The sequence below is a fragment of the Delphinapterus leucas genome, chromosome 21, assembly GCF_059928025.1.
Source record: "Delphinapterus leucas isolate spDelLeu-1000000601 "Yukka" chromosome 21, BTC_Dleu_Yukka2, whole genome shotgun sequence".
NCBI lineage: Eukaryota > Metazoa > Chordata > Mammalia > Artiodactyla > Monodontidae > Delphinapterus > Delphinapterus leucas.
In genome coordinates this window covers 10,761,399-10,789,304 of record NC_143149.1, presented here as the reverse complement: position 1 = coordinate 10,789,304, position 27,906 = coordinate 10,761,399, and the positions used below count along the sequence as shown (strand labels likewise).

Genomic DNA, 27,906 nt, shown 5'->3' with positions numbered 1-27,906 from the left:
TTTCCTGGTGTTTCTGACTACACTACCATTATGTAAGATGTGAACATTAAGGAGCGGTGGGGGAAGGTGTATGGAAACATTCTGCAATATTCTTGGAACTTTTTGTAGGTTCAAAATTATTGCAAAACGTTGTTTGTAGCTAATGATATGCTGTGGCTGGTAAATGTCACTGAAATCGGGTCTTTCTTCAGCAATTCCGCCATCCGTTTACACATCACTGCTTGGAGGTCATGTCTGATCCAGGATCTTTAGCTCTGAAGGTGAAAGGCTCAAGCAAAGTGGGGAATGTGCTGACTGATAAAACCAAAGTGTCCAGGGCTGGAGACACCCTGAGGCCTGCATCCGCAGAGGTCCAGGCAGCAATCCTGCAGACTCACTCCTGCTTTGCTGTGTGTTGGCTGCATCCAGACCCTCCCAAGCCAGGCAGGGATGGCCATGGCCCATCCAGGCTGGCACTGCCCAGTCCAGTTCAGGGCATTTGTTCATTTCCCGTCAAGCAGATACCGAGCTCCTGTGAGGTGTCAGGCACTGCTTAGGTGCTTTAGAAACATAATGAACAAAACAGACGGAAATCCCAGGCCTCGTGGTCCTTAGTGTGCAACAGAGGAAGACACACCATTCACGTGATAACTAGTCAGTAATAAATGAGCGAAGGGCATCGCATGTTAGAGGCGGGAAGTGCCACAGGGAAAACTGATCCGAGTCTGGGGGTCTGGTAGGCCTGCGAGTGTGGATATGTGGGTGGCTTGGGGAGGGGGTTGCAGTTGAAGTGGCCTGGTCAGGGTGGGCTTCCCGGGAAGGGGACAGCCAGGCGCAGGTGTTGGCATGAGGACCTCTGAGAGGATGTCTGAGTTCCTGGTGGGGAGCGGGGCGTGCTGCAGAGTCACAGGAGAAGCAGGGTCCGGTGAGGCTGGAATAAGTCACCAGGAGGGGAAACGTTGTCAGAGAGGCGAGGGGCGATAGGTTGGGTGGGAGGGCAGTTTAGCGGGCCCCACCATCCACACGATCACAAATCCATTGGCGCGTTACTTCGGGGGCAGAGGGAGCCAGTGGTTTGAGCAGATAGGTGAAGTCATCTAATTCATGTCTTAACAGCCTTAGGGAGAAAAGTCACCCATGACCCTGATTAGAAGGGTGAGGCCGACTTTGTCCAGAGCCATCACGGTGGGTGTGGCCACCACTGCGATGGGTATTACAGGGGTAGAGGGACCAGGCCCAACTGTGAACACACAAGGACAAGCAGGGGTTCCAGCCCGGGAGCAGGGTGGGGTCGCGGACGGAAAGTCTCCAAGAGGAAACATCAGGGCTCAGTAAGGCCAAACTCACCTTACAGGATTCTTGCTGCAGGCGGGCAGGTGATCAGACCTCACCTGGAGGAGAGTGGGGCACAGGGAACCCCATCGGAACCGGGAGTGAGCAGATATCGGGTGAGGGATGCTGGCTACTCCGACTTGGCTGGATTCTCCCTAAAATTGGGCTCTTTGGGGGCAGAGTCAGGAGGCCGGGGCTCGGAGGGGCCCAACTGAAGCCTGTCAAGGAGAAGTTCTTTGTCAGCAGGAACGCTGGCTCCAGGGTTGAAGTTGGCCTGGAGAAGCTGCAAGGGCAGAGGCAGGGAGACCAGTCATGCTGCAGTAACCAGCCTTCCTGATTCAGGTGATGGAGGCCACAGCAGGGCAGAAAAAGCCACAGCAAGAAACAGTCAGATTCTGGGTGTGAGACAGCAGAATTTCTGAGAAAGTCACCGTCCTTGCAATAACTGTGCTGGATAATCCAGAAACGATTACGATACGGGTGCTGGACCCGTAGCAGTGCTTCCCAGGGCAGCCAGCTGTTTCCACGGCTGGCTGATTGCACCCGTCACTTCCAAATTCTCGGGGTTCTCCGTTTTCTTCCACACTGCCATTATCTTGCTTCCTTTTGCCGACTGTACGTTGGAGTCATTGAATGTGGACTTTAACTTTTCTTTGAGCACCACGATCCAAAGGTATTTAGTTAGCGTCGATTATCATCGTCTGTGTGCAGTCTCTTCCCCCCCGAGAGCATGAGCTCCGTGCACATGCAGGCGAGTTCTGTGTTTCACGTCTGTGCCCAGCGTGGTGGCACCCAAGAGGTACAGTAGTTAAATACATAGGTAACAAGTTAATCAGTGGTAAGGTATTCATCCAATGTACCAGTTAGCATGTTAATGGAATTAACTCCCTAAGGGACCGCCATTACCTATAAGCCATACAGGTTGGTTAGCCCGACCAGCAGTGCTCGTTTTGTCCCATTTAGTAGGCTTCTTCTGAATGTTTACGTAGCAGGGACTCGGAAAGCTGGTCACTGGACCGCACGCCACCTCGGACAGGCCCCGAGAGCGCCTTTCCTGAAGGCGCAGGTCTGTCTGACCCACACCCCTAATGTCCTGGCCGTTGGTAAAACCGTTGGGCCGGGCGATGACATCAGTATAAGCGTCACGTCACTGACCTGGTGTCCTGTTTCCCCGCCCTCGGGTGAGGCACCGAGCCCAGCTCAGGGCTGAACAGTCAATACGTCCTGTCTTGGTGATTATTTGTCTAAGGGACCAGGCCTGGGAAAGGGTTAGGATGCTTCTAAGCCGGGCTGCACGTTCCCTCATTGTTCTCCGGGCAGGATACGCCAGTCAACACGTGACTGTTTAATGTCTGATGAGCTCCAGAGCAATGACTACACTCGAGTCTCCTCCAAGAGAAGAGTTCCCGACCCTGCCTCCCCGCCCTACAAGGACCTCAGGGCCCCATTTCTGCATCCCCACCTGCCCTGTGTCAGGGATTCCACAGTCACACGTCACCACTCTCAGTGCTCAGAGCAGAGTTGGCACAGGGGTGCCCGAGATGTTTAAACAACGACCACACCGGTGACCAGACGCTCTGGACTCTGACCGGAGGTGGTCAGCATCTGTGTGGGTTCAGGCTTTCTCTCCAGGAAGCAGGGCTGAGTGAACTGTGCCCTGGGGGCCCAGCTCTAAGTGCTCGGCGGTTGCCCGTCACGCAGATACAAACCTCGTCTCCCAGCACCAGCGGAAAGACTTTCCAAGAGTGTGTTTATTATTGTTTGTGGATGAAATAAACATCTAGATTCTCCAAAAGGTCCCTCAGTGGGGTCCCCTCTTCTTCTATCCAAGTAGACCTGCGTTTCTCACAGTGAGGGCTGGTCCATAGACCACCTGGCATAGAATCACCTAGAATGTTTATTAAAATTTGGATTTGGGGTTGACCCCACCCTTAAATCCATCTTGGGAATGTGATCTAGGAACCTGCATTATTGGCAAGCCCCCAGGGGATTGTGATACAGGTTAGCACTTGTGAGACCATTAAATGGATGTTTTCCTGCTGCCCCGACACTAGCCTTTACTATAAACCGGCAACTGTCAGAAATTTTAATAAAGAAAAAAGCTCTGTACTTGCTTAAAAAACCATCTCAAACATAGAAGAAGGTGTGGATGTAAATAGCAATGAAAGGATCTCAGGCCAGAGGAAGATTCCCCTGCGATGGTCTTGAGAATAGTCGCTGAGCGGAGCCCTTGCCCAGCACTGCCGGAGGGAAGCCTGACACTCTGTACGGGGCTCGTGGTGTGACGAGGTACATACTGCGGTCGCCTCTGTCTTTGAAGCTCTGGTAAGAGAACTGGGATGGAGGTCATGACTCGGCAGCGAGCTTCTCTGAACCTTTGCCGCGGCCCGAGTCACTGAACCGCTTGCACGACCCTGAAGTGCGTGGGGCTGGGCTGGTTGTTGTCACAGGGAGAAAGTCTGGGTCAAGCACGTTAGCGACGCGCTCAGCCTCACACTGCGAGGGTGGACAGAGGGAAATTCAGACCCCGGACCCAGGTCCCCTGGCTGCAAACCTCTGCTCTTCTCGGCCCGCAGCCCCTCCCTCTTTGCAGGGGTTGGTTGGGGGGCTCATGTTAAGGTGAAGCTGAAAGCCCTCCTTTTGTGTTTGTCTCCGGTCACGTGGATGGTGACGTGCAGGTCCTTTCAGAGTAGAAGGTTTATCACAACCCGGAGAAGGAAGGCCATTTCCATATCCTCATGAGGTCTTTTTGTTCACAGCTCAGAAAGCGGATGGTGGCAAGAAATTCTCCCGATTGCACCAATCGGACCGTCTAGTGAGACCAGCCTGTACTTTTTCCATTAGCTTTACAAACTTTCCCCATCCTTGTTTGCCTAAGATGCCGCTTCAGGGTAGGATTTTTCCACTTAGCAATCTGAGACCTTGCACTCTGCTCCATTTCAGCGACCACCCCCAGCCCCGTGACTTAAAGTTCTCTCATCTAAGGGAGGAAACAAAGCACGAGGCCCTGTGCTGGCTCTGAGGCCCTGGGTCAGTGATGGCGCCAGAACCAAAGCTGGCAGCTCTCTGCTCTGGAGAGAAACCGTTGCGCGGTTTTGTATTCTTCTGAAATATTATTTTATCACACAGTTGTAATAATGCATTGCAAATGTTTTAAAATATATGTATAAAACTAAAGTAACACGTGCAGGCTTTGGAGGTAGTGATCTTTGTGCAGAATCTGTAGCGCCTGCTCTGGGACCTTTGGGCCCTGGGTCCCCTCTCAGGAAGGATCCCCTTGCCTTCATGAAGTAAGTGGGTTGTCGTCCCTTCCCCAGAGAATCACAGACAGCCTCAAAGGCGATGAGCACAATGAAACCGTTTTGTGGTCACCTGTGCCCTCCCCTCTCGGTGATGCCCAGGGCCCGTGAACACACCGTGAACTGGTGGGTGGGGCCTCAGCTTCCTTTGGAAAATTCCTCCCAAATCATCCTTGTGGACATACATTTCACTTCAATTGACAAGTGACAGAAAACTAAATATTGTCCTTTTCTTGTCTGATTCCTAACAGCTTTACTAAGATATAGTTTATAGATCATGCAATTCATCCACTTGGCGTATACAATTCAGTGGCTTGTAGTATATTCACAGAGGTCCTTGTGATCAATGTCAGGACGTGTCTTCACACTGAAGGAGCCCCGCACCCACCGGCAGTCACTCCCCAGATCCCTCCCCAGCCACAGCCACCAATGTGCTTTGTGTCTCCGCGGGTTTGCCAGTTCTGGATGTTTCATGGACGTGGAATCCTACAATACGTGCCCTGTGTGTCCAGCTTCCTTCACTCAGCATGTTTTTAAGGTTCCTCCACTTTGTGGTGGGTGTCAGTTCTTCCTCTCTTTTTCTGGCTGAATGATATTCCATCATGTGGCTACATCACCATTTATTTATCCATCCATCACTTGATGAACATTTAAGTTGTTTCCACTTTGGGGCTCTTATGAATAATTCTGCTGTGAACATTCTTGCACAAGTTTTTATATGGACGCTTATCTTCATTCTCTCATACCTGGGGGTGGAGCTGCAGGGTCATTTGGGAACATCAGATGTATCCTTTTGAGGAGCTTCCAGACTGTTTTTTTTTGTTTGTTTGCTTGTTTTCTGTTTTTCAACCTCTTTATTGGAGTATAATTGCTTTACAATGGTGTGTTAGTTCAGCTTTATAACAAAGTGAATCAGTTATACATAGACATATATCCCCATATCTCCTCCCTCTTGCGTCTCCCTCCCACCCTCCCTATCCCACCCCTCTAGGTGGTCACAGAGCACCCAGCTGATCTCCCTGTGCTATCCAGCTGCTTCCCACTAGCCATCTATTTTACATTTGGTAGTGTATATATGTCCATGCAACTCTCTCACTTCGTCCCAGCTTCCCCTTCCCCCTCCCCATGTCCTCAAGTCCATTCTCTATGTCTGCGTCTTTATTCCTGTCCTGCCCCTAGGTTCTTCAGAACCTTTTTTTTTTTTTTTAGATTCCATATATATGTGTTAGCATACGGTATTTTTCTCTTTCTGACTTACTTCACTCTGTATGACAGACTCTAGATCCATCCACCTCACTACAAATAACTCAATTTCGTTCCTTTTTATGGCTGAGTAATATTCCATTGTATATATGTGCCACATCTTCTTTATGCATTCTTCTGTCGATGGACACTTAGGTTGCGTCCATGTCCTGGCTATTGTGCTCCCAGACTGTTTTTAAACTGGCTGAGCCTCATCTACTTAATAATGTAAATTTTCAATGTATTCTATACTATATTGTGCTGTATGTATAAATATAAATATGTTTGTATAAAATGTATCCCTCATTTTACCTTTTTAATTTTCTTATTTATATCCATTTATGCTTTCATCTCTGAAGGCTTACAGGCACATCATTTTGTAACAAGAGCATTGGTGCTGCTAGAGTGTCATAACATGAAAGATAAATAATTGGAGCTTTTCCTTAATACTCGTCATTCTTTCTGATTTTTTAATCTCTCTGCTTTCCTTACAGTGGAATCTAGTTCATAATCCTTTGAGCAATAGTGCCACCTTTTCCTTAAAATACATTTCATAAGTTGAACTATAAGGCAATTTGAATGGAAAAGAAGAGGATTTTTCAAAAGACATTGGGTCTCTTTAAATATATCCTTTGGAAAATCAAATTCTATTAAAATTTATGTGCCACCCAGCAAGCTCCTTGAGAACAAGGGCGAGTATTCAATCATCTTGTTTCTGTCCTTGGTGCCCAATAAATGTGTGTTAGATGAATGACTCATTTTGCTGGGTAAACATATTTGGGGAGAGCATTTTGACACCGAAAAACATCTCCTCAGAGAGGTTGTTCTGCTGTGGTCCTTACTGATGATGTTGGTCTGCAGGCCTCTGGGTTCCTCTCTGTTTATACGGACTCTGCGTACACAGTTCACTAATATTGACCTCTATTTTGTGTCTCTTTGGAAAAATAAATTGTAGTGAAAGATGCTAGCAAATTGAATTTCAAAGAATAAACCTCAGAAATGCTGAATGTCAGAGGTTTAAGTGGATACCTTCTATTCTGGTTACACTCAGCAATTTCTAATACAAATATGGGTAGTAAGGCCAGTTTTGTGATATGTGCCTTAGAGGGTCTTGGGATCAACGGTGTTTTCAGTAAAATGGACCCGAGGAGCCTTTCAGTGGAGCCAGAGGGACCCTGGGGGACGCTGTTCTCTGTAAAAATCCAGGTGTGGCTTCAGCTGCCACTTGGAATACTCGGCATCCATGAAACACAGTTTCATCATCACACAGAGGGCTTAGAGGGTCATAAACTCAACAGCGGGCTCTTAAAATAAGCAGAAGGGACATGTATGGGAAAATAAGGGAGGATCTCCAGCAGGGAAAGAGCCTCACTGGGAGGAACTGCCATAGTGAAGCCAGTGCCTGCCAGCCCCATTGTGCAGACACCTCCCGGTTTGACACCCACGGGCTGAACCCCGGCCACATGACCTTGTAAACGAGATACGGCCGTTAGCGTGGACCCTGCTTCGTGATCCTGGCTTTCACCCAGGTCTGGGGGAATGCATCTCATCAGAGGAGCGTAGGTCATGTGCCCTTCCCCCAGCTCCAGGGGAGTCTGAGAAAGGAACTAGTTAACGTGTGTAGTCCTGCAAGAGGAGCCCACCTCTGCCTGTCACAGTGGCGAATTCTCTAAACAAACAACAACAAAAGGACCGAGACGTCTGTGAGCCAAACAGATGACAAAGACCACCACCACATAATGTAAAAATAAAACACCCCAGGTAGGAGCTCCGGAGAACTACCTCTGCTACAGAAAGCAGCCATACACTCTGGAGTGTGTTATGAATGTGCTAGATATCTGTGTGAGACATTTATCTGTGAATTCACTGTATATGTATGAGATGTGCACGTATACATGGAGCATGTATGCATGTAATTAGGCCAACACAAATGGAGAGAGAACTTGTGATGGAAACTGCAGTGTTGCTAAGATGTTAATTCTCTGCAGATTGAGGTCATTTCAGTGCAACCTCAGTCAAAGCCGATGCCATTCAAAGCAGCCTCACTTTTTAGAGAAATGGACAGGAAGATTCTAAAATGTGTGTGAAAATGCAAAGGACCTTAGAAGAGCCAAAACAATCTTGACAAAGAAGAACAAAGTTAGACAACCTGCACTATCTGATTTTTTTCCAGCCCTGGAACCAGCTGTCTCTTCAAGGACCCCTGTTGCCTTTCAGGAGAATGGTGTTTAGAAACCAAGATCTGGGCACTGGGTGTGCTCACTGCTGCTTTCCTTAGCAGGCAGAGCTGGTGTACACGCTTCTATCTCTAATCATTTACTTTGTCTACCCATCTGCATCTGTATCAAGCTGAACATGAATTCATACCGATGTCTCTGACTGTAATCTAATACAACATGGTTCATTCTAGATTTTCTCCCTCCCCTTGCTTATCTGTACAGGACAGGTTTAAATTTCCATTGAGACTTCCTCTTTGAACCAGTTCAGAAGACTGATGTTGTTTTGTTTTGTCTTTGTTTTTTCTAGTTGAAACACTCACTTTATTGTCGACTGATTGAAATTTATTGTACTAAGGTGCTGAAATACTGAGGTGCTATGCTAGTCAGCAACATTGTTAGCATGTGTCAGACCCTACTGACTAATTCACACAAAGATTTTATTTTATCTTTTGCCACTTTGTCCAAGACGGTAATGATAGCTTTAGTTGATAGATAGCAGGCATGTGAGTATAGCAGGAGATCCAGCTCCTTGGTCTGTTTTATTCATATATTTAAAAAAAAGTTTGGAAAGTGGATAAAGGCATTTCATTAATTATTCCTTAAAACAACTAAAACCAAATCCATGCCAAAGTTCCTCAAAAGATATTATCTCTTTCAACATATACAAAACCAAGAAAGGCATAGTTAAGGGGAGGAATATTACCTACATAGTATTATATATCAGCTTTTCAGCATGACAGAGAAAAGGTAGAGTTCTTCAGTTAGAAACTGAGTCTCTTCTTCACATACTCTGCCAAAATACATAGTCTGACCAAAAGATGTAGGAGTCTTGATAATCTGCTCATCTCTTAATCCTTGCCAATAAAGATGAACAAATACTCATCACATGGACATCAAATAGTCTAATCAGATGGACCAAACAGGTCGCTTTTCAGAACCTGTTTTCATATCGAAATTGAGTCACTGCAGACCTAACTTTCAAATATTTGGGCATTTTCCAGAAATCTTTCTGTTATTGATTTCTAGTTTAATTTATTTTGGTCCAAGATCATACTTTGTATGATTTCTGTTCTTTCAAATTTGTTAAGGTTTGTTTTATAATATAGTCTATTTTGATGAATGCCCAATGTGCACTCACTGGAGAAGAATATGGATGATGCTGTTTTGGGTTGGAGACCATCTGCCCTTAAGACAGAGAGCTATTGGTGTCAGAATAGACCAGGGTTTCTCAACCTCAGCACTAGTGATATTTGGGGCCAGACGACTCTTTTCAGTTGACGACTATCTGTGCACGATAGAGTTTTGGTAGCATCTCTGCCTCTGCCCAGCACCCCCCCCCAAGTTGTGACAACAGAATATCTCCAGGCATTTCCAGTTGCCCCGCAGGAGGTGAAATCTCTCAGGATAAGGAAAACTCAAAAAGACAGAATATATCAATGTGACAGAAGAGTGAGTCTAACCATCACAATTTAAAACTTCTGCTCACCAAGAGACTCCAATAAGGAGGGGACAAGGCAAGCCACAAAGTGAAGGAAAATGTTTAAAATGCATATCTGACAAAGGATTTGAATACAGAATACATAAAGAACTCCCACAAAACAAAGCTATAAAGACAAATAACCCCATTAAAAATGGGGGTCAAAAGTTGAAAAGTCACTTCACAAAAGGAGATGTACAAATAACCGATCATCACATCATTAGTCATCCAGGAAATGGGGAGTAAACTTGAACGAGACACCACTTCACTTTCAGTACAATGGCTCAGCTTGAGGACAGTGACAACCCAGAATGCCGATGAGCACGTGGCTGAGGGTTACAGAAAAGAAACTGTCAGAGTTCCCTGAGTCCTGAATATGAGATCTGCGCATTTCACGTGTATCAATTTGTCTCAATTTATCACAATGTAGTGGTATTTATTTTTCTATTCCTTGATTTCTATTTTAGAAAAAAATATGTTCTTTTGATGACTTCACATAGGTTTGTTCTTTTCAAAAAAATCAAACGGTTGAAATGTTTCGTTCGGACAAAATCTGACCCGGAATAATGAGGGCCCCATCTGAGCAGCCCCCCCCCCCGTCAGCTCCCCCAGGTGTGTCCTAAGACGTTTCTACCAAACTCCCAGACATTGTGCATTAGGAACACCTACGCTCCCGTCTGCGTCCCCGACACCATGACCCTGAGCACACCTCCATTGTAGCACTGCCAGATGTAAGAAAGACAAACAGTGAAATTTGAGTTTCAGGTCAACAGTGCATTTTTTTAGTATAGGGATATCCCATTTGGGACACGTTTGGAACATACTGATATTAAGAGGTACTTGCTGTTCCTCTGAACATCGAACTCAACTGGGTGCCCTGCGTTTTTATCCAGCAGTTATTCCTCCATCTTTGCTGTCTTCCGTGCCTGACGCTTTTCCTTGCACCCGCTCGAGGAAATCTGCAGAATTTAGTGGGAAGGTAAAAAGGCCTTACCCCGCAGGGGGTGCTGGTCAGTATAATAATGCACGTGAGGAACAGAGGAGCAGAATCAGAGCGGCAGGTGCAAACGGTCGAGCGAGGCACGAGGGGAAAGTGCAGGACGCGAGGGCACCCTCGGCAGAGCATAGGAAGTTCACGGACTCTGGGCTGCAAATGAACCCCGGACGTCAGCCACCTCCTCTCCGGATGCGTTTCCAGCCACGTGACATGAGCCATTCCTCCGTGAGCCCCGCCAGCCTTCAAGTCAGGTGAAGGAACCTGATTCTGAGCCTGTTTCCTGACCCGTTTCAGAAGGCTCCATAGAGGCGGGAAGGCCTCAGCTGTCCCCAGGCCCCGAGTGCCAGGTCCTCCAGTGTCACTTTTAGGGTCTGAGCGCTTGCGTTGTCACCAACAGACACCCCGGCCCAGCATGGTGTAATTAGGGCACAAGCACACCTTCATCTCCTGCGACTCCAATTAAAGCTTAAAGGACACTTTTAGTCTAAATATGGAAATAATCTGGAAAAAAAATTTTCTGAAATCACTTAATTGCAAGCTTATGTGACATGCGTGCTGAAAGACATTAGAATAATTTCCATTTTGTAGGAGGAGTAGCACACACACATCTATATCTCACACACACACACACACTTTCTCACACCCCTATGATGTAATGATGTTTAGAATGTTCCATTCTCCATGTAATGCAGTGAAGACAGTGGTCATATATGCACGCCATTCCAGTCAGATTCCATTTATAAAGATGTAAAGTTGCCCTCTGTATCTAGAATAAACATTTAGTTAGAAAAAATTGTTTACTTTTATTTCTCCTTCATACAACCTACTTAGAGTCTTTACTGTTTTTCTAAGGTGACAAAAAGAGAATTGTTTATTTTGTCTAAATATTCAAGCATATCCACGTGGATCTGAATAGCTGAATACAGAGGCCTGGCATGTATTTTGTTACGTGAATTTGTTTTTACAGTGATCCAGAGTCACAGAAGAGGTTTGTGAGCCTGTGATCCAGCAAACAACTCTGACACAGTCTGCAGAGGGAAAGGAAGAAGTAGAAAACTAGGAAACCTCTTTTGTACGACTCCTTTTCACTCTTACAGCTTTCCAAAATAGGTTTCCAATCTCATTTACGCACATATGACTGTCTAACATGGGCATCATTTGAAAGGGAAAAAACCTGGAAAAAAATGTTTCATGTTATTTTAGAAAACGTTCTATGGTTTCCTCTTAAGAATTTCTGAGCCACCGGAAAGTCTATGCATGAAGATGTATTTCCACGCCTGACAACTGGGATGTCGAAGTAGGAGGGTATAACTGAGGGGCTTCAAGGGAACTTCAAAATGGTATCAACTCCCGAAGACGGATTTCTGAAGAGCAGAACTCTGTCGTCAGGAATTGAGGGAGAGGGACAGGTCCTGGGGTCCCGGCCCCGGTTCCAGTGGGTCCCGGCAGCCCTGCCCCTCCACCGTCGACTCTCCTCCCCGTCTCAGCTCCTGATCTATCTGGGGTCTGGGATTCCTGAGGATCGCTGGCCTTCCTGGGCAGTATTAGAAGATGCCAAGCTATTAAAATGTTGAAAGTGCTATTAACCCTAATGAGGCACAGTTGGGTTTTTTTTAAAACTGTGTAAAGCATTTGGTGATAGAGGACCAGACCTCTCGGGCCGTCTGCTCCTGTGACTCACCAGCCGCAATCTTGGGGCTAAAAGTGTGAGTTTCGGAGCCAGGCTGCCTGGCCCCGGAGTGTAGCTCTGCGTTCGTCCCGGGGGCACCTGGGCAAGGTGCGCCTCGGTCTGCCTGTTTGCACAACGAGGCCCTACCGTGTGGGGTTCCCGCGAGCGCTGAATGGGTTGGTACCGGGTCAGAAGCTTGCAGGGATCCAGCATAACAGTGTATAGCAAACGTTAACTGTTGTGAGTCTGTAAAAGAAAACAACCTGATTAGCTTTCTATAGCGGAAGCTCTTCTTTAAGGGGCTACCCTGTGTTGGAATAAGGAGATAGCTGGGAGTTTTTTAAAATGCATTTGAAACGTAGAATCACAAATACATGGAATCGTGTGTGGGTCCCACCCAGCCACCACCAAAGGGGCATTTGCTGTAGTTCTGAGTCAGCCCCCGGCTCACGGAGCCAGGCTGTGGGCTGGAAATCTGGATACAGAGATCAAGAAGACACAGCCCTTCTCTTAAAGATTCTCAGAACTTCAATTTGAGAATGTTGAAACGGTGAAGAGCGGTGTTACTCAGCAGGGAAAGCTCTTCTATCGGAAGGAAGGAAGCTAAAAGTGCTAACAGGTAGAAATCGTAGTGTGAGGTCAGCGATTCAAGGAAACAGAAGGAGAGGGGAACCCAGAAAGGTTTCATTTTTGCAAACACAAACATGAGGCCGAGAGCCTGAGGGTCCGGGCAGCACACCTCCACACACACCACCAAGGCCGCGATGCTCAGGCCCCTGCAGGTGGCCTTGGACTAAACACGGTGCAGGTGAGGCTGACGAGGTCACGTCCAAGCTAGCCTGCGCCCCACGTGGCGGCCGTGGGCGCTGTGGGTGGTCGCACACCTGCCTGCTTACAGCTGCGGGCCCACGGAGGCGCAAAGGGACCCGCGGCCGTGCTGGTGCAGACCCCAGCCCGGAGCAGCGGGGCTGACGAGGACGTGGGCAGGGGCTTGCACCCTTTACGAGCCAAGGTCAGAGCTGGCTCCACACTCACTTCTCTCCCATTCCCTTTCCTTTCTTTTCTTTTTTTTTCTTTGTTTTTTTGTTTTGAGTAGAGAGAAGGAAGGTAGGAGCTGGAATATGTTATACACCTGGTTTTAAAACAAAAATTATTATTATAATAAGTAATGATATAAATTGTATTCTATTAATATCTAAAAATACATATTATTAATTTTACCCAAAGTAATGACTTTATAAGAAATGGGCTTTGCTTAATCAGAACTTTTCATTGAGCCCATTTTTTTCTCTTCTGCCCCATTTCTAAAGAAGTAAGACACAGAGAAAACAATTTACATCAAGAATTTACTTTGAAAAACAAGGGAACATTCTTCAGCCAAGTACAGAGTCAGAATTAGCAACCTGATTTTTATACACAGGCCTGTGCACTGATCCTATTTCACGTTCCCATTGTGAGCTGCAATACGAAAGAAGAATAAACTCATGATCTGTGTCCACATTATTCCAGTTTGGGGTCAAATAAGAGGAATTCTTACTATATTGTGGAAAGTCTGTCACCAAAACCTGAAAGGAGTTCAGTTAGTCAGAAACGTAAGCTAAGCCGAACCTTCTACATGCCAGACACCCTCAAGGTTTTCCCGTACTTCTAACATTTTGCAAAATAACAAGAAGGGATACCAGAGGAAATAGATTTTTAAAGCTGTTTGAGAGAAAATGATCATTATGATAACAAAATGTGGATTTGATTTCTCAGTCTGCTCTCTGCCTGTATCGCGTGATCTGCACAACTTCTCATAAGTTAAAACTGAAGGCAAGCCTTTGATTTTTTTCTTTTATTTTTCTGAGTGTGTAAAGTTGCTAAAAGCTACCGTGATTTTTATGAGACTCTCATGGTTTTTTGACCCCAATTCACTCTTACGGTGTGTGAGTTACCTGTGCTTTCAGCACTTTTTTATTCTATGTGGAGTGATCCTGATGTCACTACCCGATCATAAAAAGTCAGGTTTCAAAGCAAGTTTGTAAATAGGCTCCCCTGTTGCTTTTGAGGAAATCGCATCTATGCGAGTGTCTGTCAGGCATGTTTACATGAGGCAAAGGTGTGTCCACCGCAGGACGAAGTTTGGTAACAGCCTCCGGGCGATGCTCGCACAGGCCCTGCGGCAATGCTCACGGAAGCCTCTTCTCTTCTCTCCGTGTCTTTCCTGTAGCCAGAGCTACCTGCAAGCTGCCAGCGACGGGCCTGCCGGCCACAGCCTGGACCCCTCTGCCAACTACAGCTCCCCGAAATTCCGCTCCCGGAACCAGAGCTACATGCGGGCCGTCAGCACCCTCAGCCAGGCCAGCTGCGTCAGCCAGGTGGGGTCCCTCCGCCCTCCCACCCCGCCCTGAGTCGGCCCCTGCCAGGGCCGCAGGCCGCGAGCAGACGCACATTCCAGCCTGGAGTCATCCTGGCCTGGTTGCGCCCCCGGGAACATTATAAGGTTAATTGCGGGGGGCAGGGGCTGCATTTATGGCTCTGTCATTCTTTCTCCCACCTGCTCTGAGCCGGGGTGGCTGACTAGCTGGCCGTCTTGGCCTCCGTCCACTCCGTGCTGAGCAGCCTCCTTCCCTGTGTCACGCCCCCCATGTGGAGGGTCTGGGTCCCACCCCGAGGGGACACACAGGATCTCCCAGCGCCAGCTGCCCAAGTTTGCTGGTGTTTCTGGGGACAGACACCCTCTCAGCTCCAGGAAAGACGGCAAGGTCACACCCTCCCTTATGCTTTGAAGATGCCAGGTGGCAGGTGTGTCCAAACCTCCCCCTTGGCTTCTTACTGCTTGAGCGAGACGGAGGCCCCAGATGGAAGAGGAGGACCTGCCGGGGGGCCTCACCGCGTCCCTACAGACCTTCTCCCTCTTCCCCACTGGACCCGGCCCTCCTCACCCCTCACATCCTAGTCGCCGCTTCGTGCACGCCGCTGCCTGCTTCTCAGTGTGCCTATGACCCAACGTATGGCCAGTGCGATGGAATATTTTCAGTCTCGCCCTGGGATTCACAATGTGGCCATTGCCATGGGAGCGGGCAAGCTCTGGGGACGGGACAGCTACGCCCACTCCCTGGGCGGGAAGACAAAACGGTCCCGAGGGGCTTCCCTGGTGGCGCAGTGGTTGAGAGTCCGCCTGCCGATGCAGGGGACACGGGTTCGTGTCCCTGTCCGGGAAGATCCCACATGCCGCGGATCGGCTGGGCCCGTGAGCCATGGCCGCTGAGCCTGCGCGTCCGGAGCCTGTGCTCCGCAACGGGAGAGGCCACGACAGTGAGAGGCCCGCGTACAGCCAAAAAAAAAAAAAAAAAAAAAAAAAGGTCCCGAGGCCAAGGGCGTGAGTGAGGCTCTGAGCTGCTCCTGTTGCCCCTGGGGCGGCATCTGTGCTGAGGCTCCGCCTGGCCGAATCTCCTGAGGTCACGGTCCCTAGACAGTCTGCGTTTGCTTTGTTTCTGCTCATCCACCATTCGGATAATTCTGACGATGCTCCCTTTTCCCAGGAACGCGGGAGGCTCAGGGCTGCGGCGGCACACATCAGGACGGGTGCCGGGGCAGGGGGATGTCAGGAGACCCGAACGGGGGCGGGGGGCCCCCTGCATCCTCCCTCACTGAAGGAAGGACGTTTGTCTTCCTCCGTGTCAGCTCCTGCCGTCGTCTCTTATCTTTTTCTCATCTTTGAAAAGCTGTTTCCGTGTGATCGTAGCTTCTCTCTGTCACGCACCCTTTTTTAATTATGGTAAAATATACATAACATAAAATTTACCATCTTAACCACGCTTCAGTGTCCAGTTCAGTGGCATTAAGTACATTCACATTGTTGGGCGAACACCGCCGCCATCTGCAGAACTTTCTCGTCTTCCCAAACTGACACTGTCCCCACTGAACACTGACTCCCCTTTCCCCTCCCCCAGCCCCTGCCCACCGCCTACTTTCTGTCTCTGTGGATCTGAGGCCTCCAGGGACTCATACAGTATGTGTCCTTCTGTGTCTAGTTTATTTCACTTTCCCCCAGGTCCATCCATACGGTAGCCTGTTTCAGAATTTGCTTCCTTTTTAAGGTTGAATTATGTTCCATTGTGTGAACGGACCACATTGTGTTTGTCCATCAACAGACACTTGGGTTGCTTCCCCCTCTTGGCTGCTGTGAGTAACACGGCTGTGAACACGGGTGTACAAGTGTCTGTTCACGTCCCTGTTTTCAGTTCTTGTGCACGTATACCCAAAAGTGGCGTTGCCGCATCAGACAGGAGTTCTAGTTTTAACCTTCTGAGGAAACTCTATATGGTTTGTCACAGCGGCCGCCCCATTTTTCACCCCTAGCAGCTGTGCGCACGGTCCCAGGGCCCCCATACCCTCACCGTCATGCTTGCTCTGGAATTGTCATCCATCCTGACGCCCGAGGAGCCCGCCCCCAGCTGTATGTCGACCTCTCTGCTACCAACGGGACAGTCACCTTTCTCACCATCTTCCCAATTTTCTCTTCTTTCGTTTCTCGGTGCCCACATTCTCCAGAAGCACTTTAAGTGCTTTTCTGCGTTTATAGTTCACAAAAGAAATTGGTTGCTTCAGCCCACACTGGTTATTTACCGCACTGGCTTAACGTCCTCCTGGGACATTTCCAGTGGGCCCGAGCTGTGGTTTGAGTTGCCAAGCAAAACACCCACTTTTCCAAATCTCCCTCAAGCTAGTAAACCAATCAGCTCTCAGAGAACAGGTCATTTCAGTTCCTGTCTAGATCAGTTTGAGATCCTTCTCAACTACTTGTTTGGGTGAAAAAAAAGTCCCCTTCATTTCTAGAACCTCACTGATCAGTTTTGTAGCTGGAAGCATTGGCCGAATGGTCCTCACGGAAATGTCCATCACTCGTTTGTGGAATGCACGTGCAGGGTCGATAGTGTCTCTTCCCGATGGAGAAGCTCCTGGGCGCAGGCGGGTTTGCAGAAAGGGAGGGATCCACCGAAATCCTGCGTCCTGGAGCTGGTGGACGCTGGCAGCATGACTGTTTCTGGCTTTTTCAGGTTGTCTAACGTGGATCTTTGACGTAAATGACATAACACAATCTGAGCCTTTTTGATATAATTCCACATAAGGGAAAACTTAGATTGAAAGGAAGTTGTACTCCAGAAAATGTCATATTTCAGACCAGTGTGAGTGTTTCAGATGCGTTTCCCTCACTAGGCACCCAAGGCGATCGTGGTGGGGTGTCGTCATTCGTCTTTGCCCTGAATTTGTGTGTCTCTTTCCGACGTCAGACACCCTCGGGTGATGCAGTCGCGCATTAATTTTTCTCTGGTCTTTTCTGACTGAACAACCTGAAGATTCTCTTTCTTACCCTGGGCTTCGGGCCAGCAGTCCCGCCTTTAAGTCCCTCTCAGCACCTTCCTCCATGGGCTGTTCTCACTGGGATTTGTCCAGTGAAAGGAAAGGAGCCATTATTCTAGCTCCTGAATAAGCTCAGGTAGAAGCAGGGGATTCAGGTAAAGCATCTCAGGTAGAAGCAGGGGAGCCAGGTAAAGCATCTCAGGTAGAAGCCAGGACCCATACCCAAGTGTGAAATTAGAGGTGGGCAGAAGGTGTCTTCCTTATTGAAGGGGAAATCTGATTCTTTTACCTGCTTTTACTCTGTGAACAATTAGAGGGAAAGGATTAATTTGGTGTTTAAAACAATACTTTTTAATTTACCTGTCAGCATAACCGGGGGTGTTCAGGAAGTTGTGGGTGACATTTCAAGCAGTGGAATGAATGACTAATGGACGTGCTGGCCTGAGACAGTGACCAGGTCGTGGCAGCTGTAAGGACACGGCTGGGAGGGGTCACTGGGTGCTGGGGAGCAGAGGGGGTCGGAGGGCAGGGTCTGCCTGCGCAGGGAGACCAGCCCAGGTTTCCGGGCCCCTCCGCGAGCCCCGTCTGTGGCCTCTGCCTGAGCCCTGATTCCACTCACACCTTCCCACGCCCCCCAGAGCCTCAGCCCTCCCGTGTCAGGGTCACCGCAAGCATCCCCACACACGCTTCCGTGTTAACGTGTACGGTGCCCCCTGGGGGGTGGGCCCTAAATACAGGAGCAGTGAGGGCGGGGCCGTTCATCCAAGTCCCCTCCAACCACGGGGCAAACACCAGCCCCCCAGGTCCACCCCCGCCTCTGCCCACGAACCCTGGGCCTGGGAGCAGCTGCACGTCACCTGCCCAACTGGGGCTTTTCGTTCTTAAAATTTCCATCCCTCCCCCACCCCGTGCTCTTTAACCTTGCATTAGTGTTCTATGTCACTTTGTTGGGTTTCCAGTTAAAACCTCTAGACTTGGCGCCTGGGAAACACACGAGCGTTCCCACCTAGAAACCTCAGAAGGCATGTCCCGCCATCAGCTGCACGCACGGAGGCCCTCAGCTCCCCCGACGGTCGGGCCCCTGCGCGCACACCTCCTACGACCCCTCCACCAGCCAAAGCCTGATCATTCCTTTTTTAAATACAGTTGGAACGTTTAGGTTCCCAGGGTGACTCTCTACCTGGAAATTAAATCTCAGGCTTGAAAATAATGACTTTACCTGCGGAACCATCAGACAAAGCGCAGGCACTACCACCCCAGACTGAAGGAGGGAAACGGCACCGCCGGAGTTTGGGTGATACCCGTGCTGTGTGTGCCCAGCAGCACCGTGCCGGACACGGGCCTGTGCTGCTCTCCTGGGACAAGGATGTGAGCGCATTGCCGAGCTGGGCGCTAGTTTCCAGGACGCTGAGAGAAAGCAGCGTGAGATAGCTTGAGCCGTTTCCATGAGTCTCGCGGGTACAGCCTCCACGCCTGGGGTTGTCTGAGCTGTAAACAGTCCAGGACGCGAAGGCATCACCTGGAAATGGAGAAAGAGGGAAGACTAACGTTGTGAACAGCGTGCGAAACTCTTAAGCTCCCCGTCTCTCTTGCGCTGGTAGTAACTACCAGCCATGCTTTAAAGTTCTGCCTCGGGGTCCACAGGCTTTCAAGGACATCTTGGGAGTTGGCGGTTTTCCTTAGTGTTTTGTAAGAAATAACACAATAAGCTGTTTCCCAAGCGTAACGATTCCCAGTGCTGATTTCACATTAATTACGCTGAAAATGGAAGCTGGTAAGTGAAGGTGGGGGTGACCTGTGCTCTCTTTTCTTTTGCGACGTGGCCGTGATGACCTCGGCTGGGTCTCGCCGTCACCCGGGCTGTCGGTCGTTCCAGATGAGCGAGGCGGACGTCAATGGGCAGCTCGAGTCGGTGTGTGAATCCGTCTTCAGTGAAGTGGAGTCTCAGGCCATGGATGCCCTGGACCTCCCGGGAGGCTTCCGCACGCGGAGTCACAGTTACCTCCGAGCCATTCAAGCTGGTTACTCCCAAGACGATGAACGTATCCCCATGGTGATTCCCTCTGACGTCAGCTCAACTGCTAGACCCTCGGCAGGTAAGGCACACCCTCTGACCTTCCGGGGGCACGTACAGGCATGTGCCACCTCTGTCCTGCGAGGAGTGGGTGTAAGTTACCCTCCAAATGTTTGAACACTTCCCAGTTACGCTTGTGACATGGTCCTGTTTGCAATGATGTTTTGAAACATTTCTTTCCTAGATAACCTTTCTTCTTCTTAGGGTGAAAGCTGTTGCTTGTCAAGGTACTTTACAATACTCAAGTAGAGTCTTCATAAAGTTTTATATAGGAAAATTTGGATGGTGATTGTGTTTCAAATCCCAAAGATTAACAGATTGCAGGAAAGCCTCAGCTGACGTGCGATGCCTCCTAGGGTCCTTCGGCGCAGGTCCAGCCTGAGTCTCTGTGGCCTGGTGAGGAGATGCATAACCACGGTTCAGTGCTGCAGGGCAAATCGATTGTTAATGTAAATTCACTCATCTTTTCGGAGCTGTGCAGGTTCAAGGTCACAGTTTCCTTCAGTTCTTAGGGAAAACCACATCCACCCCTTTGAAAATTTACCACCTAAACTAAATATCACTGCACTATGGTTATTTATACAACACAGTGAATAAGCACCCCTAAAACAGCCAGCATCAGAGTCGCCGAGCCGCATAGAAAGGCCAAGCCAAGCAGCCCAGGCACAAGCAGTGATGCGAAGAGTGTGAGATCTGGACCTGCGGTCGTGTGGGGTAGGGGGAACAGGGACAGTTCTGGGAAGGACTGGAGAGAAGCTGGCTCAGGTGACAGCACTGGGGACCAGAGTGGGGGAGGGCCCGTGTCACCGGGCCATGGACGGAGCTGGGTGTGTCTGAAGCCAAGACAGTGAGCACGACTTTGGGGCGACTGCGTGTAATGACAACTTGCAGGCCTCAGGCCGCTGCTGTAAACCTCTGCTGTCCCACGCAGCACCTGTAGGTGGGACGCAAGGCGAACCAGATTCAAACCCACTCCATCATCCCTCTAAGACCTTGGGCAGGTTAGCTTGTCAGATTCGCGGTTCTCCGTGGTGTCCAAGAGAAGTGGTAGCTCTGAGTAAATGATTAGGTCAGCCTGAGGATTAGTGAGCAGAGTGCTGTGGGCCTCGGTGATCTTTTTATGTTGTCCTGTGGCCCGGGGTGGAGGTGGTGGTGCCCTCCGACGGCTGAGCCCGGGGCCTTCCTTCCGAAGAAACGCCGGGAGTCACCATGGGTGCTGTTCAGGAAGCCCGGCCCTGCGGGAGCCACGCGGGGCTGCAGGGGCGGCCGTCGGGGGCTTGCGGGTGGCAGGACTGCACCCCTTGGGGACCCTGTTGTCCGTGAAGTTGGGGACCGCCCCTCGTAGGGGTGGAAAAAAATGTGGAAAATGAGCAAACTTAGGGAAGTAACGAGCCTTACCGTCCTTGCAGTTTATAAAAACACACTTAAGGGGTAATTACTGATACAGTCACCCGTATTCGCTGAGTGTCTCCTGTGAGCAAGTGACAATTAAGCTCTCTCCTGGCCTTCAGAAATGCTTTGAAACAATAATTACCTAGTGGGAAATGACTTTATAGTTTATAGAGCTGTCATTCCAGGGAGAATAAAAATAAAACAGGTTTCATAGAGGTAATACAAGAACCAGTGCAGAGCTCAGACTACAGTTCTAATTTATGTACGTATCATTTTACCAAGTACATTTCTGTATTCCCAACATGTGTGCACCAAAAAAAAAAAACCATAATGCTTCTCTTCAAAGTGTCTCCTGGATCTTGGCCTAGTTATGGAGTCACAGTTTCCTCAAGACTGTGGTAGAGCCAGAGAGCAGGTGTGCCTTCCAGAGTTAGGGAATGGTCTGGGAAGTAAGAGAAGAGATGGAAAACCTTAGGAGAAATATCGAGTTGCCTTGAAATAATTGAGATATCGAATTACAAGTTGCCTTTTTGAAGAAATGTAGGTGCAGATGAATCCTTAATTCCTCCCTTCCCTGTTTTTACTCTAAGCATTGTAAACTGAATATTTATATTTCTTTCCTAAATAGAATTGAGATGGCATGCAACAGTAGCCTACTTAATAAGACTGTGAAAAATACCAAAGAAATGAGAAACCTCTGTCTGGAAAAACGTAGAAAAACGAAAGCATGCAAGTGAGCAGAATGTAAATGCCCACTTTCTATTAAAGCTGAACTTCCAGTTAGATTCAGAGTCTCCTGTCAGAGAGGCAAAAACGGGGTTTCAATGGTTTTGTGTTAAAATACTGCTTGGAAGATCATATAACATTTAATTGCTATCCTTGGTTGACGTGTGCATATGTGTGGAGAGAGAGATTATTTTGACACATTGATTTTCTTTTATACTTCTAAAATTAGCTTTTGAAAATAATTCCCCAAAAACGTTATTTGCAAAGACATTCCCGGTGATTATTTTGAAGAATAAGATTTATTTAAATGTTTCTTTTTGAGCTTGAAACATGAAAGTTGGTGTTCTTTTGTTGTCTCACCTATATGAATGCAAATATGTAGTATTAATATTCTTCTAATAATAATTAAATATCAACCATATGCATGAAAGCCTCATTAAGAGCTTTAGAATATGTATTAGGCATTCTATTTTCTTTTTTATTTTTTTATACAGCAGGTTCTTATTAGTTATCTATTTTATACCTATTAGTGTATACATGTCAATCCCAATCTCCCAATTCATCCCACCACCACCATACCCCTGCCACTTTCCCCCCTTGGTGTCCATACATTTGTTCTCTACATCTGTGTCTCTATTTCTGCCTTGCAAACTGGTTCATCTGTACCATTTTTCTAGATTCCACATATATGTGTTAATATATGATATTTATTTTTCTCTTTCTGACTTACTTCACTCTGTATGACAGACTCTAGGTCCATCCACGTGTCTACAAATGACCCAATTTCGTTCCTTTTTATGGCTGAGTAATATTCCATTGTATATATGCACCACATCTTCTTTATCCATTCATCTGTCGATGGGCATTTAGGTTGCTTCCATGACCTGGCTATTGCAAATCATGCTGCAATGAACATTGGGGGGCGCATGTGTCTTTTTGAATTATGGTTTTCTCAGGGTATATACCCCGTAGTGGGATTGCTGGGTCATATGGTTGCTCTATTTTTAGTTTTTAAGGAACCTCCATACTGTTCTCCATAGCGGCTGTGTCAATCTACATTCCCACCAACAGTGCAAGAGGGTTCCCTTTCCTCCACACCCTCTCCAGCGTTTGTTGTTTGTAGATTTTCTGATGCTAGGCATTCTATTTTCAACCCTGCCAGGTTCATGCTGCTAGTAAATGTTTTGCTTGTTTGGGGGGCTGAGTTCACCGGTTTTTCCCTCAACCCTTCAAGGCGGTGGTGATTCAGCTGAAACAGATGCTTGCGATCTAATCTCCAGGGAGCTGAAATAGGACCAGAATCCACTGCTCAGCCCTGGGACCTGCAACCGTGGGCGTATCTCCATCCCACTATTTCTCTTGTTACGAAAAAACCCACTTACTGATTAGGGTCCTCTCGCTAAATGAAGTGGCTTTGAAAACATCTACTTTCATTTCACACATGGTTTCTTTCTCATCTGTGAAATGATTTATCAGATAGATTTACTTGTCTAAATATGCATTTCACCCGATTTTCCTAGGGAGAGAAGGTTATTGGTATCATGGAGGAAAATTCTATAAAATTAGATTATACTGATTTTTCTCTGGGTCAAAAATTGTCTCAACATATGTCAGAACTGATTCCAGAAGTCGTTACAAGGAAGGGAAAATCCATTCAAAGCACGACAGAGGAAACAGCCATAAACCTTGTTTTATTTGGTTGTCTATGTTTCTATGGTACCTTGTCCCTGAAGCACACATCATGATTTCCAGTTCCCAAGACAGTCTCCATCGTGTGCAGTCAGGCGCCTTCCTAAGCTCTGGCCACGTGACTCCAGCCTGTTCCCCCATGACGTCCCCTCCAACTCCCACCCTCCTTCCTTCCTCGAGCCAGGACCCTTGGGGATTCCGTGGGGCCATCACGACAGCAGGAGTGATCAGTCACTGTAAGAAATAACTGCTTAACTTGTGGAGAAGTGAACCAGTCGGATTTAACATTTAACATCCTACGTCCTGAATAATCGGTGATTCAATGAATGAATTCATGCTGGCATAAAGAAACGGATGGATGAATGAATCATTCAGCTAGATTTTAGGATCCTGTAGAGATCCAAACGCTGTGGGGCCGACCCCTCAGGCCTCCCAGGCAGCCCACCCCCTGCACCTGCGTCCCCCTCTTTGCTGCGCACCTGGCCGTGCTTACCTGGAGCTCTGCTTAGCCCTCCAGCTGGTCCCCTAAGTGCCTTCTCACCCACCCTCCACCCAACTTTCTGAAAATTCAGCCTGGTCCAGCACTGCCCACCTGGTACCCCCATGGTTTCCTGGTTTCCATGAGCCGAGGCGACAGTGTCTGCACTCAGTGTGTGACCTGGATGACCTGGCCCGGCCCCCAGCTGCCCTCTCACCCCCTCGCCTGGCACTCACCCCTCCTCACAGTCTCTCACTGCTGGGCTTTGGCATATCCTATTTGCTGAGACCAGAATTTGCTTTTTCGGATTTTTTTTTTTTTTTTGCCTGATTCTTAGCTATGCTTTCAGAGTCAACCGAGGAATCATTTCCTCCAGGAAGCCTTCACTGATTTGCTCTTCATCTAATTCCTTCCCTCCTACCCCCCTATCAGATGCATTCCAACAAAAGTACATATTTACTAAAACAAAAAAATCCTAATTTTCATTTATGTTTAAAATGTACTGGGAATTCCCTGGCAGTCCAGTGGTTAGGACTCCACACTTTCACTGCCGAGGGCCCGGGTTCAATGCCTGGTCGGGGAACTAAGATCCCACAAGCCGTGAGCTTGGCCACAAAAAAATAAAAAATAAAAAAAAGTACTTCCCTTTTTAAAGATATAGAGATATGAGATGGCAAAACATTTAGGCTACGGTAGCAAATTATATTCACTATTTGCATATACTTACATCCTCTTATAAATATGTTTAGAAAGCATCAATACTATGGCTTTTATTTCTTACAATGTTAGTTTAAAAAACATTAAATTAAAGCAAGTTATTTAAATTCACAAAATTATAAAATATTCTAAGAACTTCGAAAAGAAAATAATTTTGCTCTCAGGAAGAAAGAGTGTAGCAATGCTTTTCAATCAAATCACTCACCGTCAGGATTTAGTTTTCTTTCCTTGCGATGAGGTAGAAAAGAATTAACATTGGAAATCAGAGAAATGTGTGCATAAAGTCCTGTATGTACACAGAGTTTATTGATTATCTGGACTTAATAATTTTCCATACATTATCTTTAAAATGTACTAAAAAATATAATGCACTTGTTACTTTTGCAACTTCAGATTTTTCTTCTTTGCTTATGGTTTCCAAGAAACACTTTGACAATTTAATGTGGTGTATTTGGACTTACACAAAATGGTTTCCTGTTAGGTATTTCTATTTTCTGGAGAATTCGCCTTTAAGAAAAATTATCCTTTGAAGCATCGTTCAGAAAGGGAAGAGGAGACTGCCTGAAGCCTGTTTGTCTTATGCTATCACTGTCTTTCCCATTCTGTTTGCTAGTGGTTGGTTGATGTTTGCTTTGGACTCGTGGCTGAGGACTAAGGTGTTTCCAGCTGAGGAACGTTGGAAAATTCTATGTGTGATACCAGTGATGGTTAAGTTTATGTGTCAACTTGCCAGGCTTGCATGTTTAGTCAAACGTTATTCCGGGTGTTTTCGTGAGGGTGTTTCTTTGACAAGTTAACTTTTGAGTGAATAGACTGAGTGAAGCAGATTGCCCTCCGTAATGTGGGTGGGCCGTGCCCAATCAGTTGAAGGCCTGAACAGAACAAAAAGCTGACCTTCCCCAGAGTAGGAGAGGATTCCCCCTGCCCGACTGTAGGAAATCTGCTTTTTCCTACCTTAGAACTTGAACTGAAACATCAGCTTTTCCTGGGTCTTGGGCCTGCCTGCCTTCGGACTGGAACTTACCCATCAGCTGTCTCTCCCAGCTGGCTGACAGGCCCCCCAGACCTCCGGTCCTGACAGCCCCCGTAGTCACATGAGCCAATGCCTCACAAGAAACCTCTTTCTCTATGTATGGATACATTCTCTTGGTCTGTTTCTCTGGACGGACGTGACTAATACAGTATCTCCAAAGAATATTTCTTCAGGTTCTGTATTTTAAATGGTCAGAGTATTTACACAGAGAATTTTCACCAGCAGGCCTTCTCTCTCTCTGGCAAAAACCTGGACTTTAACGAGATGGATCAGAATCTTCTGTCCTTGTGGCTGGGGGGACGGGGCAGGGGGAGGGTTCATTAAGATGAAAGGTGTTTTCACAGATGTTGATAAGCTACGTTGAAAATGGTCAATCAGGTAGATCTAAAAGTATGAAAACACTATTCGTTTTCAGAAGGCCGGCGGTTACCAACAATCACGTGACAGGTTTTAGGCACGTCCAGGGAGCTGGCCTACAGGACAGTGTGCTCCCTGTGGACATGCGTGGCCCAGGCTCACACCCAAGGCAGCAAATGCTACCTTCTGGGGGCCACACCCTCCCCTGGGGCCCGGGGACATCAGAGAAAAGAAGTCCCACTTGGCGGTTCAGGTGAGTCCCTGAGAGTGTCCCCGCTGCCAGGACTGGGTTGGCACTGGATGGGTGACTCGTTAACCAGGGCTGTCAGCGTGCCTGAGCCGGAGGGCAAGTGAAATTCTGGTCTAGGAAGAGAACCGAGGGTGGCAGCCGGAGAAGCCAGTGTCCATCACCATAAAGGAGGGAGTGAGAGGCCCAGCATCAGACGCAACCAAGAGACAGTCAGCTGGCTGAGGGAGGGCCCAGGACTCAGCAGGAGCAGAGCTGCAGGGCCCGGAGCTCATCCTGACCGCTGGGTTAAGGGCATGTAGTTCCAGGGAGAAGGTTCCCACCCTCACCTGGCGGGTCTACAGCTGATGCCCTGCAGGAAACTGTAACAAGGAAGCTGGCAACAGTCTCCCCACAGAGGCCACGGGCTCCAGAATTGAGGTCCCCAACCTGGAATCCATGGGCCCCTGGGGGTCCCTAATATATCCAGGAATTCGGGGCCACATGAACTGAGCTGGGATAAAAAGTGGATCTTTATTTTTTCTGATGTCTAACTGTAACTCACAATGCCCTGGGTTAGGAATGCTACGGAACACGCTCACGTTAGCAGTGCGTCTGACTCAGCGTGCGGGAGTGTCAGTTCAGAGTCGCCCTACGATTCCTGCAGGGATCTTGAAAACACCGTTTACGCTCATCAGGCTTTGAAATTACAGTAGTTATTAGTCCCGTCGCCGGATCTCATCATGTACTGCATTAATGGACAGGAACATATCACAAACGTTTTTAACATTTTGATGATTATATTTTATGTAACTTTTTAATCCTCTGCACTTTAGTTTTTGAATTTAAAACGTTGTCTTGAGAAGGAGGGTGTCGGCTTGACCGAGCTGCTGACGGGTCACAGCCCAGCGGCAGGTATCACAGGATTTCTCTGCTCGATGTGTGCAGTTTTCAGTATTTGCAGTATTGGGTTTCCTTATAGATAATCGATATCAGAAATTATTTTAACTTTTACTGTTGACTGTCTTTCCTCCACTGCCACGAGAGCGGGCACCTTTAGGGGCTGTTAAACACTGTATCAGAAACTTCTAGAGCAGGGGCTGGAGTTTACCACCCACGAGTGTTCAGTTTGCATCAAAGGACACAGTACACAACAGGGGGGCAGTATGCATCCAGAGAGGCCCAGGGTTTCTTTGTCCTCTCACTGCTAGTCACAGAGAACATGCCTTCTGATAGCAGCAGCAGCATGTGTGCAAACACCGCAGGGCGAGGAGGCCCGAGGTGTGCTCGGGGTGGGGTCTTTCATGGTGCACTGATGGCGCGCTGGCCACACGGGCACCTGCAGCTACATGACCAGTCTTACCCCACCAGGCTCTGGTGAAAGCAGCTGGAGATCACAAATGCCACTGTCACTACTAAGCAAGGCTGCCACTCACAGGCTGGCACATCCTGCCCAAGACAGTGCACAAACCCATGGTCCTGGGGCGTCGTTGATCTTTGGTTACTGTATTCCCTAGTATCAGCCAAGGTCAGGACCACACTTGGGCACTTTGGGATTTGCTGCCGCTGAGTTTCGATTTGCCCAGTCTCCTGATCTGTACACCTGGGCTGTACAGGACTCAGTAAATATTTGTTGAATGTAAGAATGGTTGAC

General features: G+C 48.0%; 1 protein-coding gene across 1 annotated transcript in view; it reads left to right on the top strand.

Moving 5' to 3' along the window:
• DLGAP2 (DLG associated protein 2) overlaps positions 1–27,906 on the top strand; it is a 96,262-nt gene that overhangs the window by 28,231 nt on the left and 40,125 nt on the right. Inside the window, exons 3-4 of the mRNA XM_030762544.2 lie at positions 14,424–14,571; positions 19,437–19,656. Of these exons, the coding sequence (XP_030618404.2) occupies positions 14,424–14,571; positions 19,437–19,656 (368 nt within the window). The remainder of the gene's footprint in view (positions 1–14,423; positions 14,572–19,436; positions 19,657–27,906) is intronic.